Here is a 19,600-nt window from a genome sequence, read left to right as displayed (position 1 = left end):
GGAACTGTCTTGCTGTAAGGGACTGAAGGCCTACTTAAAACCAGTGTTTCAAACAGTGGCTAACCAGAAGCCTCTAGGAAGTTCGCAAGCAGGGCATAAAGATGGTGGTCTTTCACTATTTGTCCTGAACATCTGGTAACCTCAGGTATACTTTGAACATGGAGGTTCCATTTATCAATCATGCTGTTGATGGATCCAGCTTCAATGAGCTTTATCCTTTCTAAATCTAGCTTGTAGCCATCACCAAATCCGTTAATAATATGTTGCATGTACTTCCTTCTGTCTGAATCTCCTGCCAAAGATGCTCACTCTGTGACTGTAAGAGGAAAATGTCTCTATTCACTCCCTCCATGCTACATTGAATTTTATGAATATTATGCCTTGCTCCCTCGGTTGTCTTCTCACCCACCCTGTCGGCCCTAAATTGAAAAGCCTCAAATTTATTAGCATTTCCTAACGGGAAAGGTACTCCACTCCGTTGATTCCTATTGTCCAAAACAAACATCCTTACTTAAACATGCATATGTATGTGCAGTCACAGTTCTGAAGTAATGGCTGGTTTCTTGTGAATTTGAATCAGAGCCTTACTTGAACCTGTTAATTAGCATGCAGGTGTAAGAGCACCAGGGATCAGGGCCTCCTTCCACATCAGTGGTGTTGTGTCACCAGTAAAATAGATCCTGGGCTGGGTGTCAACACAGGAGATTTGTTTTGAACTCTTTGTGCTGTTCACAGCCCTCGGTGGTTACTGCACACTCTGTGCTATGTACACTTGTGTGTACATATTTGCTCAGCCCCCGCCCCCTTTAAAGATAGGTACACTGCAATTGCAACAGGTGTGTGAAGGGTTCATGGCAGAGACAAAAAGAAAGGTTAAAGTGCTCATCCTGAAGAGGAAATGAATGTAAGATAAAGATTTGTTTTTAGGAGTTAACAGCAGGCTTTAAAAGACAAAACAGGTAGTTGAGGACTTTGCTTTTATAGGAAGTTGTGAAAGCTATGTAATTATAATTCCAAGTTAGAAAATTCAAAGCTGGCAGCTATCATTAAAGACGTCATGTTGGACTGCAGAAGAGGAAACTTTCCCAAAATGAAGGAGTTGGTGCAGAGGAAGTTGAAAAGGAAAGTCAAGAGTCAAATTTCTCCAAAACACTTGGGAGTGGTTTAAAAACTCAATGCTAGAAGCTCAACTACCATGTATGCCACAGTTCATGAAAGTCGCCACCAGGTTTTCAGCTTCCATGGTCAGTAACAGTATGCGCCTCTAAATAGCAGTTGTGCTCAGCTTCCGTTTGCGAGCTTTTCATAAGTATTTGGTTGGTCACTGTGAGAACAGAGTGCTGGACCGGATGGGCTTGATCCTGCAGGGCTCATCTTACGGTCCCCAGGGAATATCTTCAACTATAGGCATGGTGCAAACTCTTCTGTTTTCCTAGCATTAAGTATGAGGTGCATGGATTTTCTGTCTGGAAGGCATTACCGAAATGACTCAGTGTGACCACTTGGCAATGCTATGCTTGGGATTCTGTAGCTAGAAAGAGCAGAGCAGATTCTATATTCTCAAAAAGCAGAGAAGCCTTGGCTTCAAGTAGCAAAGGCTATTCCTCAAGTTAAAAAAAGAAAGAAATCAAAGTAAGTTTTTAATTCTAAAATCCTGGTTTCAAATAAATGATCAACACCTGTGATGAAGTTCTTATTAGAAATACCACTTTTTCAGTGTCTGGGGCCTCGGAGCTTCTGGTCATACACTGGCATTATTTTGGGTGCTCAGTTTTCCCCTGTTTTTAAAATACCTTCTACATAAATAACCCCTTCAGAGCACAGGCACAGTTTTCATTGGCAAAAGCTGATTGGCCAACAACAGTCTAGACTCCATCTTTAATCTTGGTTGATGCCAGATAAAGGAGCAACTTGTCAGAGATGAGGTCTTGCTCCTGTTTCCCAGGTCCAAGGCTGTTTCCTCAAAGAAACAAGACCTTTTTGTTTGCACTTTGGGAATATGTTATCATTGGCTTCTTCTCTCCTGTTCAGTGGCTGTGCGCTGCAATCTTATGCGTGGCCCATCAGATGTAGCTGCCATTGAATTCCCAAGTAAGTGTAGGATTTCAAACTTAGTATTGGTGGTCACCGCTGCAAGAGGTGTGGATGGGAGCATAACTTTCAAGCCAGTTAGATAATGGTTAATGCTGTGCACATTATCTTGACACCTGGAAGAATATGACAGCTAAAGCACTTTGTGTCTCTACAAAAGTAAGCCCAATTGACTTACTCTTCGGTAAGTGAGCATAGGATTGCAGCCTGAACCATCATCATCATTGATAAATGCTAGGTGCTGTATCCGGGTTATCTCAAGCTCATGTTTTGAAATACCAAATGCTATCTTTCAGCTTGTAGGACACACACTAAAAATGTAACATTTAAATAAGCTCTGGTACCCTTACTGAATTTTTTTTCTAATTCCACCTTTTTGAGTGGATGTGATTTTAGGGGAATGGTATTTATTCCAGGTAGAGGGCCATTCAGGCAGATGTAATAGAGAGTTGTATCTTAGCTTCTGGAATACGCTACTGTTTTAGTGCTGGAAGATTTGAAAAAAAAGAGGTGAAATGTAATCTGTTTTAAGCTGACAGATCTCCCTCTACCACTTCACTTCTATATCTTCCTATAGTGCAAACAGTAGTTTATCTTAGTGATTAAGATAATTTTTCTTGACCAAACCAAGTTCAGCATGGATCATATCTCTTTCTGTTTGTTGTGAACACCTGATGCCTTTTCTCCCAAGTAGATAGTCCGAGCCGGTCTGTGAACCTTCCCAGTGCAACTGGCATGTGCTAATGGAATGTTTTGAGGCCTATCTTATTCCTAAGCAACAACTTGTGCTTTTTTTGTATTTGCAGAGACTAATTGTTTGCTTGGAGGAATCTATTTATATCCATAACATTAAGGACATGAAGCTTCTGAAAACGATCTTGGACACCCCTCCAAACACAACAGGTAAGGGAATAAGCCTGGCTTTCTGTGTAAGAGAGGGGGGTGGACTTAGCGCAGAGAGCCTGGAAGCTCATTGCGAGTATCCCTATGCCACTGCTATGCTGTGCCAAAAAGCCCCATGGGGTGCATTCATTCAATGGAAAGGCTTTATCTCACCTTTCTAACACCCTAAGGAAAGTGCTTTGTTGCTTCATTCAGCAGTAGTAACTGATAACCAGTTTAAATTGGGGCAAAAGGACCTGTGGTTTTCCTTGGGCTGTGATGGTTGCAGGGTTAATAAAAAAACCAAGTACACATTTCTGGGCAATCGTGAAATTATCCTTTCAAGTGAATATGCCCTTCTTTAAGCAGCCAAATGGAGAGTGACACTTCCTTCACTCCTCAGGGATTATGTCGGAAGGTTGTAAGTGAATGCTCAATTGGACTAAAACAGCCCTGGGTCCAGACTGGTGCCTGCCAGTTGATTTAGACTGCAGTTCCCGTCGGTGCTGGAGTTGTAGTCCAGACCTGGGCTGTGATTTTGTTGCAGCATCTGAAGGAGACTCTTGTTTACAGAGTTGCTGTGCATCCGGCTGCTTGGTTGACCTTGGGAAAGGAATATCTTGACAGTGTTCGGTTCTCAGTTGGAGGCATTAGTTTGATTTACATTGATCTAAAAACATCAGGAAAGGGAGCTGGAATGGGTTTAAGCAAACAAAATGTTTAGTTTGGTTTAGTCCACGCAATGGTAAGAAGAGTGAAATACCTCTGGCGTATGAGGTTAATGGGATTTTTCCTACTCATCTACTTGGGTGTCTTGTTATAGAGGCATGTGACTGTTAAAAGGAAGTGGCAGAGATTGTACATACACTGTGCCAAAAAATAAAAATAAAATCCAATTCCCCCCAATATGTTAATTTCTTGTGAAGAAAATCCAGCTACTGCAATTGGAATAAATGAAAAACAATTTGCATGGCATGCCTTTGCTTACCTTGGAGTATCTTGTTCCACTTTCAATATGAAACTTTTCAAAGAACTTGAATTGTGTGTTTAGCAAGGGGGGGAGCTATGGAGAAGACCTGCGAAAACAGAGGACTGTTGGAGCAAGGGAAAAGTAACCAGAGGTAGAGAAGAAATTGCCTGATACCAGGTCAGGCTAATTGTCCCACAAGACCAGTATTGTCTACTCTGACTGGCAGCCCTGTGGTCTCGGGCAGATGTCTTTCCCATCATCTGATAAGTGTGGAAGCAAAGAGCTCTTGGGGACATTGAAACTAACTTCTAACCAGTGGAAGTCTTGCTGTTGGTTCCTCTTAATGCCACCAATTCCTGTGTAGTTGCTGAGATTTCATTATGCATTCCTCACTCGGCGTGTTTCCCCATACCCTTTCCTCACTCTCTTTGCACTGGGTAACAGAGCAAGAAACTTTGAATACTTAATTTGGGGGACATAATGCTGGTTCACACACTTGCCTAGCCATAGACTACGTGAGACTCCATTCAGAAAAGCCCCCTCCCCTGAGGCAATGTGTAATGCCTGCACAGTGCATATACAGTGGTACCTCAGGTTAAGAACTTAATTCGTTCTTGAGGTCCGTTCTTAACCTGAAACTGTTCTTAACCTGAGGTACCACTTTAACTAATGAGGCATCCCGCTGCTGCTGCACTGCCGGAGCACGATTTCTGTTCTCATCTTGAAGCAAAGTTCTTAACCTGAAGCACTTTTTCTGGTTTAGCGGAGTCTGTAACCTGAAGCGTCTGTAACCTGAAGCGTCTGTAACCCGAGGTACCACTGTACAGCCATATGGTACATTCCTAATTTGTGCTGTTTCACTTCACCGTTTGTGAAGTCCTGTATGAATTGGACACTGTGTGTAGTGCCACACTGCGTATTGTCTCACACCTATGGTGGTTGGGTGGGTGACGTTTACCTGCTTTTCCAGCATGTACACTGTATTTTCAGCTACCTGGCTGTGTGTGTGAACCAGACCACGGGAAGCTGAGTTTTGCAGGAGATCGTGGCAGTATAACTGACGGCTATCACAATCACTGATGGCCATTCTGTATTCTGTTGCGATGGTTGTAGTCATCAACAAGCTCCTGGGCCTTCCAAGGCTTTGCAGCCCTCAAATTGCTGCAGAGTCTTAGAGTTAGGAAATCTGCCCTTTTGCTTCATCGCTTTAAGCAGCAGCCTTAGCCGGAACATTTCTGGAGAGGACTGACCACAATTTGAGCTGCAGCTGACTTTGACAAAAAGCCGCAAGGGAGAGGAAATGGCAACAGCGCCGTCTCCTCCCCTCGACCTGCCACCGTGCCTTTTTGTTCCTGCTCATCTGCTTTGCTTTTGGCAGGAAGCAGCTCTTGGGCAAGTTTGGCACTTGATCCCAGCGAATGACAATCTGTTTGACACCTTCCATGTACACAGCACACTTAAAGAACAAAAGAAGACTCTCATGGGAACTAGAATAGAAGATGGGTTATGCCCCTGCATCAAGTGCCAGCAAACTAGATTTTTTTGTATCTTTCCTCCCACCCCCCAAGGAATTCCATGAGAATAGTTGGTTCTCTTCTGCCCCCCTCAGAATGAAGTTAGAATGTAAGAAGAGCCCTGCTAGATCAAACCAAACCCGGAGACCCCTTTCCTGGTCTGTCCCTGCCAACTTTTACCCCATCAATGTGCAGGTGAGGTTGGGGTTTTGTGCCCCAGAATAGATCCATTTGCATTTGCTTCCTATGAAGCCCGTTTTCCATTTTAATGTCCATTTCCCCAGTTTGGAGGAATCCTCTGTGCTGTTCCTTGTTTTGTTTTTGCTCCCCTAAATGTGTCATCAGCAAAGTTGACCAACTCACTGCTCACCCCTAAACTCCACGTCATTTATGAACAAGTTATAAAGCACTGAAGTTGGTTAGGCTGATGTATAGAGACGGGTCCAAGGTCACCCAGGGGAACATCATGGCTGAGAGGGGATTTGAAGTCCTACTGAAGAAACACGTGAGGAGGGAGTGTGCTTCCCCGTTGGGCAGCATTAGTAGAGGAAGATCACGTTCTGGGTAACCCAGAATGAAGATGGTGTATTTTGGGGGGCCCTGCAAGGACAGCCAGACAATGTCATTTTGTTGGGCATCTGAGACGAGCTAGATAAAGTGGTGCCTTCCCCAATGCTTCCAGCCTTGACTCAGTGGGTTTCCCCACTGTTTTAGGGTGGGATTCAGTTGCAAACTGGCAAATTCAGGTTGCATAATTAATTTTGATTTGGTGCTCTTGCACAGCAAGCCTGTGTCTCCAGACAGATTGGACTTCTGGTGATGATGGGGAATTGTGGGATAACAATTTCTTTATGGAGTGTCGTATAACTTCCCTGTAAGCAAAGGGGAATGAATGTTCAGTGAATAACTGATGTTACTGAACCTCCATGCATACATTGCGCAAACAAATCGGGATGAATGCTCAAGTGAACAGGTCCTCAGGAAGCAACCAATGATACAGTTCACATGTAGCCAATAAATGCCTGGTTGGTTCCTTGGGAAGTCACTCTTGGACTCCAGATTGACCTCATTCTGGCTCTTAACAGATGGCCTCTCATGGAGATTAAACCCATTGAAAGCTTTGGATGTGATTATATTTTTAAAATCCTCCGCTACAGCTCCCAAAGGCATAAACATCCACTGGCCTGGGGCTTTGAAACAAGACAGCAGTTCATTTAAGGTTCAAAATTATTGAAAGAAGTTAATTATGCTTTGCCAAAGAGGCTCCAGCATGATCATGTTTGTTTTCATTGCTTTTTTTCTTTTACTGAAGTCTCTAACTAAAATCTATAGGCCTTACTCCCAAATGCCTCTGTATTAGTTGCTGCTGAAAGGCTCTGCAGTTGTGACATTAAACCCATGGGCTGGCATTGTGGTGGGTTTTTTTAAGCGTTATATAGATATGGAAGAGTGGTGAAGTTAATTCACATGGGTGGAAGAACTGGAAGAGCAAAAGCGTGGGCTCCCAGAGACGAGATCATGGCTGCTTTGCTACACCCTGGTGTTCTGTTGCTGCACTAACCTAAGCTGTGGTTTGCTTTAGGATCTCTTCCAAACCTAGCCTTGTGGTTAAATAATTTTAACAATAATTGAATAATAATTTTATTATTTATTATTTTATTACTTGACTCCCTCTAGACAAATCACAAGCTGTAAACCGTAGGACAAACCTTGGTTCTAGTTTATGGTTTGTTTGGAGAAAGCTAAACCACAAGCCTGGGTTTTGATTACACACTAAGCATAACCGCACTTTTGCTCAGCATAGCACAGCATCAAAAGGATTGGGGCATAAATAGCAAAGTGGCTGCGGTTTCTCCAGGAGCCCACACGTTGGCTTGTTCATGCCAGTCCTTGCTTTGACTTTGTGTTTCTTGCAAACCAGACCTCAATATGAGTTTTAGAAACACAATGAGGAAATTTGTTTACAGGACCTCTAACTTGTTTTTTTGAGAGCCAAGCTGGAGGTTTTGAGATACGTAGATGTTCACATTTGTTGTCTTTGCTCTGGAGCAAAAAAATGATAAATTCTAAGTTTCCCATCTCTTCCTGTGAGTAACTTTAATGGTGGTAAAGTTGAGTGTTTGATTCTGTTCTGCTTGTGCCCTGTTGACACACTAGCAAGCCAACTCTGCTCTTGCAAAGAAGGCTCTTCTAGTGGGTCTGTTTTTTGGAGTACGTTTCGGTCGCTTCCGGGTGACCTGCTTAATGAGCATTCAGCCTGATTTGTTTGCAGAGAGGTTAGCCAAGGTTAAGTCAAGCAAGTGTTACCCCAGTCTTATCAGCGCATTTTCTCATCACTTCCCTTTTCAGAAAAAGTCCAATATTTTGGGGGAAGCGTGTTTGTTTTTGCCAGAGCTCTAAATCAGCTTACATGGTGCAGCCTGAATCTGTGGAGATGTGATTGAATTCCACCCCTAAATAGTGATCACCTGGAAGAATCTCCATGTCTTGCTGTTAGGACTTCTTTAGTTTCCTCTAACTGCACACTTTATAAGAGCACTCTCTGGCAGTGTAGCTACTCTTTCTTGTTCTGTACAAGGCTCCATATGACAAATAATTTGCTTTCAAGCCTCCCACTAATGCCCTTTTCCAGTTTGCTGCTCCTAGGCCAGCTGGGTTCAATCCTGAAGCCTGTATCTCCCAGACTTTGGGGGCAGAATTGCAATCAGTATCTTCTGATATCCTGCTGTTACATGTTTGGCTGCTGCTTATAGAGGGGAGAACATTCTGTATTTGTCCAAGTACATCCTTACCACTCACACATGGGGACAGGACCACTGTGACATTTATAAACATTGGCGAGGGTATGTTTGCCAATAGACCTGAAGCTCTGTTCCAGGAAGGTAAAGAATTGTGTTCTCTTTTTTTTTAGTGGAGAAATTGTGCGGTGCTGGACTAAACAGATCCATTTGGAAAGCCCCCAGAGTAGTTTTAAGACAGTGTCTTTAGTAAGGAAGGACCATGGTTCAGTGGTAGTATATCTGCTTTGCATGCAGGAAGTTCCGGGTTCAATCCTCAGCATCTCCAGATAGGACGGGAAAAGTTCCTCTCTGAAACCTCGGAAAGCTTCTGCCAGTCCGTATAGACAATACTGTGTGACATGATACAAGGCAGTTTCCTATGTTCCTGTGTTCTATTAATCCCCCCGCTTTTGTCTACACAAAGTACAGCCCCTCCTCTGAGATCTCATGTACAGCAGGTCCTTTGTCTTAAACTGCGCTTGTTTTGCCTGCTGCAAAATCCCGCCACCCCCATTAGCGGCTAGTGTGCAGAGATGACACCAAAATAGGCAGAGGGAGGCAACTGACTATAACCCTCCAACTTTCAAGTTAATTTAGGTTAGGGATGCACAAATACAGAATTCATGTTTGGGGTTTGCTGGCCTTTCAAGGGCTCATGGCCCAGCCAGGTGGAGGAGATGGGCAGGGTGGGGGGGCATTCTTTCTTTAGCGTTTGGGGTGCAAGCCCATGGCCTCTTTAGGGCTGCACATGCAGTTGATGCTCCCTCTCTAGAACAGAACATCTGGCTTAGCCCTGGTTCGGGAGAAGGATGCTCATATGAACTAGTCTCGTACTTATTCTGCACCTTTGAAATATTTTGCAAGGAAAGTCTGGAGGATTTTGTTTGTGCCGCTTGTGGAAACTAGTTCTTAGGACATCCTAGGAATAATAAAGAAGGCAGCCATTTATCTTTCTTTTTTGCAGCCTTGCACTTAGTGCCTTCACGAAGTCAACTCTGTAGACCTGAGCTCTTTCCCAGGCCCTTCCCAGCTTGTTTTCCTGCTCGGCTGTCCCGGACAAAACCTCTAGCTGGGCCTGCTGACTCACAGCGCTGCTGACTGAGTTTGTTTAGCTTCGGAATTCTCTCGATCCCCAGTCATCTCCAAAGGGCTTCAGGAAATAGGCTCTGCTGAATGTTCTTTCTACAGACCACAAGCCCAGAGACTTCCTTTTCAAGATTTTTCCTGGCAGTTGTCTGGCTTGCATGCTACAAAAGCCAGTTTCTTTGTGATGTGGCGCATCCAGCTCCCTTAAAATGCATGCCTTGCAAATGTGGCACGTATCTCAGATGTTCCTTGTTTGGTGTTGGAATTGTTCTTCGTGATCTTAGTCATATATACCGACAGATGCATCCATGGCTCCTTAAGCTGCTGCAGTGCTGCAGTAGTATAGCTGGAGAGGGATAGCCTACCTAGTGTTATCTACTCCTTGGAAACCTCTAGATTGGATTCCTGCAGTGTGTTGTACGTGGGGCTGCCCTTGAAAACCTGTTTAGAAAATGCAGAATTCTCACACTACTCTGTTGCATATAGCACCAATTTTGGCACAGCTGCACTGGCTACCAGTTAGTTTCTGGGATACAGTCATACCTCATGTTATGTTTGCTTCATGTTACGTTTTTTCAGGTTGCTTCCCGCGGCGACCTGGAAGTACCGAAAGGGTTACCTCCGGGTTTCGCTTCTTGCACGTGCGCAGTAGCGCTAAATCGCGCTTCGCGCAGTAGCGCCAAATCACGTGGCACACCTGCGCAGATATGGCACTTCAGGTTGCAGGCTTTTCATGTTGCGAACGGGCCTCCAGAATGGATCCCGTTCGCAACCAGAGGTACCACTGTAAATTTAAAGTGGTGGTTTGGAACCTAGGAAGCCTATCGTGGCTCAGGACCCCAATACCTGTCTCTTTCTACGTGTACCAACCCAGACCCTGCATTTGTCATCGGAGGCTCTTCTCCATGTTCCCCTGCAAGGGAGGAGTAGAGGGTGGCGGTTTGAGACCAGGCCTTTTGCATGGTGGCTCCCCACTTGCAAAACACTGTCCCCCAGGAGACACACCTGGCATTTTCTGCTTTTAAGTGCCAGACAGAAGCTTTTTTGGAGAGTAATTAGGTGAGTTTTGAGCTTTTTTGTGTGTGCTCCCCGTTTTAGTGTGGGGGGGTGGATTTGTATTTTTTCATCCATATTTATGGACAAGTGTTTCAGGTTCTTCTTTTACAGTGGTATCTCGGGTTAGGTTCAGGTTACAGACTCTTCAGGTTACAGACTCTGCTAACCCAGAAATAGTACCTCGGGCTAAGAACTTTGCTTCAGGATGAGAACAGAAATTGTGCTCCGGTGGTGTGGCAGCAGCAGGAGGCCCCATTAGCTAAAGTGGTACCTCAGGTTAAGAACAGTTTCAGGTTAAGAACAGACCTCCGGAACGAATTAAGTACTTAGGTACCACTGTACTCTTGTTCCTCTGTTTGGTTTTAATGTTTCTCATTTCTCTTCTTGCATTTAATGCTGCTTTGAGATAACTTGGTGTAAAATGCTGCAGGTAAACAGGGTGAAATTCAGCATTGTGTTCTTCCAGTTGTTTAATCTGCACACATATTCTAGCTTACCAGACGTAATGAGAATACCTCTCCTTCTCTGTGTGCTGTTCTGGGGCTTCGTCTGAGCCAGTTTCAGCGGGAAGAGATTGGGGGGGGGGAGAAAGCTCCGTTATACAAGTGGAAGTCCTTGCGCTGGCCTCCCTCTGACAGGGCTGGTTAGATGAATCCCACCCATAATAAATCATAAATATATGTCTGATTCAGCTGTTACCCTTCTGCTTGCTATTTCTCTGGGGAAAACATGGCAACTCTGAGTCATTATAAATGTCAGGTAGCAGCTCGGCTGCTCAATGATGCCTCCATTCCCCACTCTGACGAAACTCAAAATCAGGACGGGTTAACCTTTGGCCCACCAGATGTTTTCGGACCACAGCTTCCATCATTCCTGATCATTGGCCATGCAGCCTGGGGCATGATGGGAGTTGGAGTCTGAAAGACCCCGGGTTCCCAGTCCCTCTTCAAGACAGTTGGAATTGGTGATTTTCTCCTTTGCCATTTCTTTTCTGCCTTGCGTTCTTTTTCTTTCTATTTTTGCAGCAGAAGAGAATCAGGTGGCCGGTGGATGACAAGGGCCAGATAAATATTGCTGTTAGGAGATGCTGCCAGAGCTCTCGGTGATGTCAGACAATAGCTGGGCCGAGCAGAGGCTTTGCTGCTCTTGGGGTCTTGCCAAGGCAGCATAGCCTGGCACCAGTGTTTGTCTGAAAAACACACATGGTCCTATTTCCTGTCCAAGAGTTGTACACACCATCTCTTTGGGATGCCTACAGCCTTTTTAATAACTCTGAAAAGGCCATCAAAGGAGGTTCCTGCCGTTTCTTGTATGTACCTGCTTACAGATCGTCTCTTCTTGTTGCTGTGATATGTCAACAGTGGCTGCAGCAGGCTTAATAAGGGGCTTCTTGGACCCAGTGATTCTCAGTGTTTTCATTACCACTTAGAAACCTATTTTGGCATTGAGCTGTTTTGAATTAATAGATAATATTAGACTTCACATAACATTCATTTTAAAAAAGGAGTATTGTTCTTTGAAATGAAGAGCTGGTGGTAAGCCTGCTCATGTCTCCTGATCTTTCCTTTGTTATTCCCAAAGTTTTTAGAGCACTTCGAAATCTCTGTGATGGAACAAGCAGTACATAATGTCATTTGGGCCTTGTTCTCACTGAGGTGTTAAATTGCACGTGGCCATTGACTGCAAGATGAACTGTTTAATAACAATAATAATGACAACAACCATTTTATTTATAGGCCACCCATCTGACTGGGTTGCCCCAGCCACTCTGGGAGGCTCTCAGCAAAATATTAAAAACACAAGAAAGCATCAACCTTTAGAAACTTCCCTGAACAGGGCTGCTTTCAGATGTCTTCTGAAAGTCAAATGGTTGTTTATCTGCTCTCTGTGGGGAGGAAAAGAGACTCCTAAGAATAGCCAGCCTGAAGCACTACTCCCAGACACCCTAGTTAGTTAGATCTGTCTGCTGGGAAATTATTTTCTGTGATAGATCTTTCTATCCTGTGACACACACACACATAATACAGTTTGAAGTGGGACATTCATTCCAGATGTGGGCTTATTCACTTGAATGAGAGCCCGGCCTTTTGTCACATGCCCTTTCCGAGGGGCTGCCCTTTCCGAATATCGTGACATGGTGCCTGCCAAGGGGAGGAAGCGGGCTGTGCCACAAGAAAAAGGGCCAGTATTCCAAGGGGTCGCTTTCCTGACTTCCAGCTTTACATGTTGAGTTCACTCGAGGACTCCGGGAAGCAGTGTCTGTGGGCTTTTTCTCTCATCATTGTAGAGGAAATGTTTTATGCTGCGTATGCTTCTTTCTGCCCTTCTCTGAACCCATGCTTTCCCAAAGTGGAATCCCTGGCACCACCATGGTGTGTGTGTGTGTGTGTGTGTGTTTGTGTCTCTGGTTTGGGATCCCTTCCCATTCCTTACAGGCATTTAAGACTGCAACTCTGTGCTGTTGGTTTTCCTCTACCAGCATAAAGTGGTTTGGATGAAAGAAAATCAGGGTCGCCAGTGCACATGCATGTGTCTGCAGAGGATGCATTTCCTGGTACCCACAGTCACCTCCCCCTACTAAAAGAAGCATTCTATTGCAATCTGTTGAATAGGTGTGTGTGTGTGTGATGGCCGCAACAGTTGATCAACCAATTTATGAAGGCACATTTGTCAGCCACTGAAGTATAATGTCTCCAGCTGGCCATTAGTGGTCAGTTTGTCTCCCCCTCTGGTTTTTCAGGGAGGGAAACCCCCAGGGGAGCTTTTGAAAAGGGACTTGCATTGTGTCATCCCTAATCTGAACCCATTTTGGGCGGAAGAGAGCCAGTTTCTTTGTTTGCAACCTTTCCCAAAAATAAAAAATGACTAGGCAGATTAAAAAATGTAGTGAAGATGCAATGATGATAGGGAAAGACATTTTCTCTTCTTCTTTACAAGAAAATGGCAGCCCCTTGGAAAAGCTTGCTGGGGGATGGCCAGGGCTGTACAGTGGTACCTCAGGTTAAGAACTTAATTCGTTCTGGAGGTCCGTTCTTAACCTGAAACTGTTCTTAACCTGAAGCACTACTTTAGCTAATGGGGCATCCCACTGCCGCCACACCACCGCCGCACGATTTCTGTTCTCATCTTGAAGCAAAGTTCTTAACCTGAGGTACTATTTCTGGGTTAGCGGAGTCTGTACCCTGAAGCCTCTGTAACCCGAGGTACCACTGTATAGAGAAGTGTCTGCCTGTCATCTCTAATGATGGGGGAAGTTTAGCATTGCTAGCCTCCATTCAGAAATCTGTGGAGGCAGGGGCAATAATGGCAAGGCTGTTCTCACTGTGTGTTAGTGGCAAGTTCTCCATGTCATTCCCGGTGCATGCAAGATGCTTAGAAGCGGCTGCCTTAGGGGTCTTGGTTATCTGTTTCCACCTGCAAGAGTCAAAGGAAAACACTTGCGTCTTCCCTGCACAGCAACAAATGCTCTCCCTGTCCTCCGCATCCAAAGGAACTCATTGTTTTCCCATTTTGCACACCACACCATGAAAATCGCCCTTGCCAACAGCTTTCTGAAGGATTCCGGGGCTATCTCTCTGGTGATCTCCAAAACAGAAAGGCTGCACCGTTTTTAAGGGCATAATATGAAGCAAGGGGCTGGTTTGTGTAAAAAAAAAAAAAAAAAGGAGACGGGGAGCGATTGAGAATGGGGTGTTTTATTGACAAAATAGTCTTTTTGTATTGTGCATGGAGCTGTGCCCTCACTTGCCTGCAGGTGTCGCCAGAGTCAGAGAGATTTCCTGTTGCACGTGAGGAGTCACCTCAGCCTGCATCTAGATCAGGGGTCAGCAAACTTTTTCAGCAGGGGGCCAGTCCACTGTCCCTCAGACCTTGTGGGGGGCCAGACTATATTTTGAAACAAAATATATGAACGAATTCCTATGCCCCACATATAACCCAGAGATGCATTTTAAATAAAAGCACACATTTTACTCATCTAAAAACACGCTGATTCCCAGACCGTCTGCGGGGCAGATCCGGCCCTTGGGCCTTAGTTTGCCTACCCATGTTCTAGGCCATGGGTAGGCAAACTAAGGCCCAGTGGCCGGATCTGGCCCAATCGCCTTCTAAATCCGTCCCACGGACGGTCCGGTAATCAGCATGTTTTTACATGAGTAGAATGTGTCCTTTTATTTAAAATGCACCTCTGGGTTATTTGTGGGGCATAGGAATTTGTTCATTTTTTTCTTCTTCAAAATATAATCCGCCCCCCCCCAAGGTCTGAGGGACAGTAGACAGGCCTCCTGCTGAAAAAGTTTGCTGAGCCCTGATCTAGAAGTGCCAGCAATGGAACCAGTTGCATTTTTCCCAGCAGGAGGCTCCCTCCTTCTGCCGCTGTCCATAAAACACCCTGCCCATACCATGAGCTCAGCATCTCTGCCTGACAATGCAATTTGTTTCCCTCCACCTCTAGGTTTGTGTGCACTTTCTATTAACCATTCCAATTCCTACTTGGCATACCCCGGCAGCACGACCGTCGGCGAGATTGTGCTGTACGACGGAAATAATTTGGTAGGTAGAAAGGAATCTCGCAACCTGAGCTCTGGGGGCCCATGTTCTCTGGAACTGTTTCACTTCAACAGGCCCTAAATATTCTTTTAAATCAGGCTCCTGGAGCATGGGAAACCTACCTTATACCAAGTCAGACCAAGGGTTTGTGTAGCTCAGGCTTGTCTGCAATAGCTGGCAGTGTCTTCCCTTTTTTGCCATTTTTTTTCCTTTTCAGTTTAAATTAACATCAAATTAATTCAGATTTAAAAGTTGACTTCCTGTCCCACCCTTATTTGCCGCTCAATGTTGCAAGTATTTCCAAATTTCATTTTAAAAAACCGTATGTTTTTATTTTGAAATTCATTTGTAATTTTCACTTTTACAAATTTTTTCAAATTCACCAAAAAAACTGCATTAATCATTGACTTCCCCTCCCCCTTTTCATGGTTTGTTCTAGTTATCCTCTGCTGCTGCGTATTCTAGTTACTCCGTATTATTTCTTTCCCATTTTATCTCAGCTTAATTTATACTGCTAGATTTACTCTAATCCTGCTAACGTTTTAATTTGTTTACAGTGATTCTTCAAATATTCTACAAACAGTTTCCAGTCTTCCTTAAATTCGCTTTCTTCCTGATCTCTTCTTCTGCTGGTTAGGCTTGCCGTTTCTACATATTCCATCAATTTTGTATGCCATTCCTTCTTCTTTGGTATCCTTCCCTCCCTCCATTTAAAAAATCTAACATATTGTAGCATTTCCCCCCTCCTCTTCATTTCCCCGTGGCTGCTCTTTTTCACTTCCTGCTAGACCTTTACTTAACTACAGCATACTCCCAAATACCAATAAGAGTTACTCTTCACTTTGTCAGCCCTCATAAATCCTTAGTTATCAATCAATAATTGCCCACTGTTTTTCATGTACAAACGTCTGACTGGTTCCAAGGCAGTGCCTTCGTAGCATTTCAGATGGGGCCCTTGGCCAGTTTTCCTTGGTGATTCTGGTGGTCGAACAATGCCCATGGTTGAACCTGCAACCTTCTGCATGCAGAGTAGATGTTCTGGTACTGAGCTCATCAGAGCTGCATGTATGTGCATAATTGAAGTAAAAATAAAACAAGGGAGACTGACGTCTCGGAGGGCACTGCCAGACTGATGCTATTCTCAGGTGGGGTTGAGTCTCATCCCAGCAAATCCAGGTCACACAGATGTAGTCGACTGGGAGGTCTTGCACAACGAACCCACTTCCGCCAAAGTCTGGACTTTTTACAGTAAGGAAAGTGATGGGGAGATAGGTGTGACGCTTGCTTTGATGCAACGCCATCTGACCTCCATGCAAACACATACGGATGAAAGCTCAACAAGCAGCTTGTCAGGGAGCACCCTGATTCTCTGTGCCTTGACTATTCAAGTGCTATCATTGGGGGCATTCTGCGCCCTTAGCCGATGAAGCCTTAATTTTGCCATAGCTAAGGAAGGAGCATGGAGCTGATGCTCATTGGGTAACCTTCCGTCCGGTTCTTAGGCTAGCCTACCTCACAGGGCTGTTGTAGGGATGAATTGAAGAGGGGGAGAACCAAATATGCAACATTGAGCTCCTTGGGAGGGAAGATGGGGATATAAATGCAATAAATTATGCAATTAATGCAATTAATAAAATACTTTTGCTTACAACACTACTAATCTGTCTACACATTTTTGAAGAAAAACTGGAAATCCTACCCTTCTCCCAGGCCTTTTTTTTTTTTTGGCTTACACTTAAACTGTTTACCTTCCCATTAACAGAGGGACGTCTGTTCAATTTCTGCCCACGATGGGCCCCTCGCTGCCCTGGCCTTCAACTCCACAGGGTCAAAACTAGCAAGTGCTTCTGAAAAGGTAAGTGAGCAAAATGTCTACCACTGGAGAGAATTACAATTGGCACTTGTGTTTTCCCTGAGGAGCAAAAACGAGTGTTGTGTTTACCATTTGAATCCTTTGGCAAATTAGTTACTCACCCTAGGCAAAAGTTTCTGGTATTTCACTTAGGGTTTTTTTCCCTTTTCCATTTTAAGCTTATGCCCGCTTGCCTTGTCGTCAGCAGAGAGAAATGTATTCAAAAGTTTGCATGTTTTATAAGTCCGTTTTGAGGAGGAGCCATTGGCGTTAAAATACTAATTTAAAGAGAAAGCTGGCAAAGGAGTAACCATCTTGCATGTGGCTACATGTACCAGAAGAACTGGCATTGAGTACTGTTCCTAGAAACTGCTGCAGACTAAGCCTGCTTGCTTTCAAGTAAGTTCCACTGAAATCAGTGGGGCTTGCTTCTAGGTCATAATTGAGGTGTAAGCCCCCAAATTTAAGCAAACTTGTAAATTAATCCAAAGTATGTTTACTCAGATGTAAATCCTGCTGAGGTCAGTGGCGCTTGCTGCCAAGTCATTTGTGCTTAGAACTTCAGCCTTAGTTGTAAGTTCCAATGAAAGTAGTGGCTTCTATGTAGTCTTTCTTAGGATCACAGTACCTATCCTAATACTGTTTGTGAGTGCTAGGTAAAGGTAAAGGGACCCCTGACCATTAGGTCCAGTCGTGACCGACTCTGGGGTTGCGCCGCTCATCTCGCTTTATTGGCCGAGGGAGCCGGCATACAGCTTCCGGGTCATGTGGCCAGCATGACTAAGCCGCTTCTGGCGAACCAGAGCAGCGCATGGAAACGCCGTTTACCTTCCCGCCGGAGCGGTACCTATTTATATACTTGCACTTTGATGTGCTTTCGAACTGCTAGGTTGGCAGGAGCAGGGACCGAGCAATGGGAGCTCACCCCGTCGCGGGGATTCAAACCGCCGACCTTCTGATCGGCAAGTCCTAGGCTCTGTGGTTTAACCCACAGCGCCACCCGCGTCCCTCGTTTGTGAGTGCTAGGAAATATTTAATTTATTCTCGTGTGTGTGTGTGTGTACATGTACTGAATGTCCATGCCGGAATAATTGTAGCATCTCTTCTGTGAAGGCAGCTGGTCCTTGCAACCTGATGGCTATGTGACTTTCATGCCTTACCTGTTTTCCTTCAGGGGACCGTCATTCGGGTGTTTTCCATCCCTGAGGGGCAAAAGGTCTATGAATTCAGAAGAGGAATGAAGAGGTCAGTGCTACACTCATCAGTGGCTCTTTTTCTTCTTCTTTTTTGACCCCATATGAAATGCACGCCCTGCCACATAGGAGGGTCCTTACCTAGGAAATGTTTCGGGAACACTCTCCAAAACACATGGGAGGGCCTGCTGCCTTTCCTTGCTTTCATAGCCATTGAACGCAACACATTTGAGAAACAGTATGATTGGTGTGGGAGTTTCTGGTATCCCGCCTGGCTGGTCCAGTACCATTGAGGTTTTCACTGGTACACAGCGAGTGCCTTCATTGGGCGTAACTGTGGGGAAATCGCTGCTTAGGGACGCAAGTACAGGAGAGGTATAAAATAGGGTGAAGTACTTTAGGGATCTTTTTTCCACACTGTGCTTTTTAAAACACCGGTCCATTCTTGCAAGGTGTGCCGATGGTCAGAGGCTATTTGAAAACCTAGTACGGGAGCCAGAATAATATGCAGTATTCTCCCCATGTAGCAGGTTTGCAGGGGCTGAGGCATTGTGGCTTACAGTAAATGAATTAATGGCTGAGCTGAGATTTTGAAATGAGGGCTACAGCCCCTTCTCTTTTCCAGTGCTACACCACATTCACTCCTTGTTGGATTCCTAGCTGTAGGACACACAGACCAGCAGCAGGATATGATTTGATCATATCACGTTCATTTCCACCACTACCTCCACCCTGCAAATCTCTCAGATCTGCTTATTTTGGCCACGGCCTAGCACGGCCTGACCTCCTTTTTGTTGTTGTGTCAGCTGCAGCAATCCTCTTTCCTTCCCTTGGGCTTAGGTACGTGAACATCAGCTCCCTGGTGTTCAGTATGGACTCGCAATTCTTGTGTGCGTCAAGCAACACCGAGACCGTTCACATCTTTAAGCTGGAACATCTCACAGACAGGTGGGTATCCAAACAGTGCCGCGTGAGCTGTGGGGAGTCTTAGCTGCAGTGAGATTCAGCCCTGGCCCAGCAAAGCTATGGGAAGAATGGGAAAACGTGGCTCATGCATATCCAAGCCATCACTGTCAGTTGGCCCCAGGGTATGCGATTTCAGCACATACTTGTCATTTCCATCAAGTTACTGGTTGTTGTCTTTCTTTTTTTAAATGGGCCCATGTTGTTTAGACAAAGTTGTGATGCCACACAGTGGGATGAACCTGTGGCTGAGAAATGGGATTGTTAGGACAGGAGACACGAATCAAGAGCATGCCTTGATTGTTGTGGCAGCATTCCAGGAGCCAGGAAGAGCAGAACTGAAGGAGCCTGGGACCAGAATTGAGGGTGAAGGTGGATCTGGGGTGTGCTAGACCCAGGAAACTGCTCGAGCATCCAGCCCAAGGTCCAGCTTCCAGGCCACAATATTTATTCCAGACATTTGTTGTGACCAGCACAAGTCTGCAAAGGGCTTGCGCCTGTTTCTGCCTTCAGTTGTTTCTGGGCCCAGTGTCTGTTTGCAAAACCAGTAACTTCAGTTCAAGAATTGCTGTTTGTAGCAGGGGCAGCTATCTTTGGCTGTATATGGACCCAATGGTAGCCTCGTGTGTGCAGTTTTGGTATCTGTGAAAAAGATAGCTGCCATC

General features: G+C 45.0%; 1 protein-coding gene across 3 annotated transcripts in view; it reads left to right on the top strand.

The window, feature by feature from the left end:
* The window catches only part of WIPI1 (WD repeat domain, phosphoinositide interacting 1), a 50,718-nt gene that overhangs the window by 20,413 nt on the left and 10,705 nt on the right, over nt 1–19,600 (top strand). For all 3 annotated transcript variants that reach the window (XR_008328747.1, XM_053375388.1, XM_053375389.1), the window contains 5 exons: nt 2,898–2,994; nt 14,833–14,930; nt 16,690–16,782; nt 17,954–18,024; nt 18,813–18,920. Coding sequence is in view for 2 of the 3 variants with exons in the window: in XM_053375388.1 (XP_053231363.1) it covers nt 2,898–2,994; nt 14,833–14,930; nt 16,690–16,782; nt 17,954–18,024; nt 18,813–18,920 (467 nt within the window). In the remaining variant the exon portion in view is untranslated. The remainder of the gene's footprint in view (nt 1–2,897; nt 2,995–14,832; nt 14,931–16,689; nt 16,783–17,953; nt 18,025–18,812; nt 18,921–19,600) is intronic.

This window comes from Podarcis raffonei, chromosome 2, assembly GCF_027172205.1.
Source record: "Podarcis raffonei isolate rPodRaf1 chromosome 2, rPodRaf1.pri, whole genome shotgun sequence".
NCBI classification, from domain to species: domain Eukaryota; kingdom Metazoa; phylum Chordata; class Lepidosauria; order Squamata; family Lacertidae; genus Podarcis; species Podarcis raffonei.
This window is presented reverse-complemented; position numbering and strand designations above follow the sequence as displayed.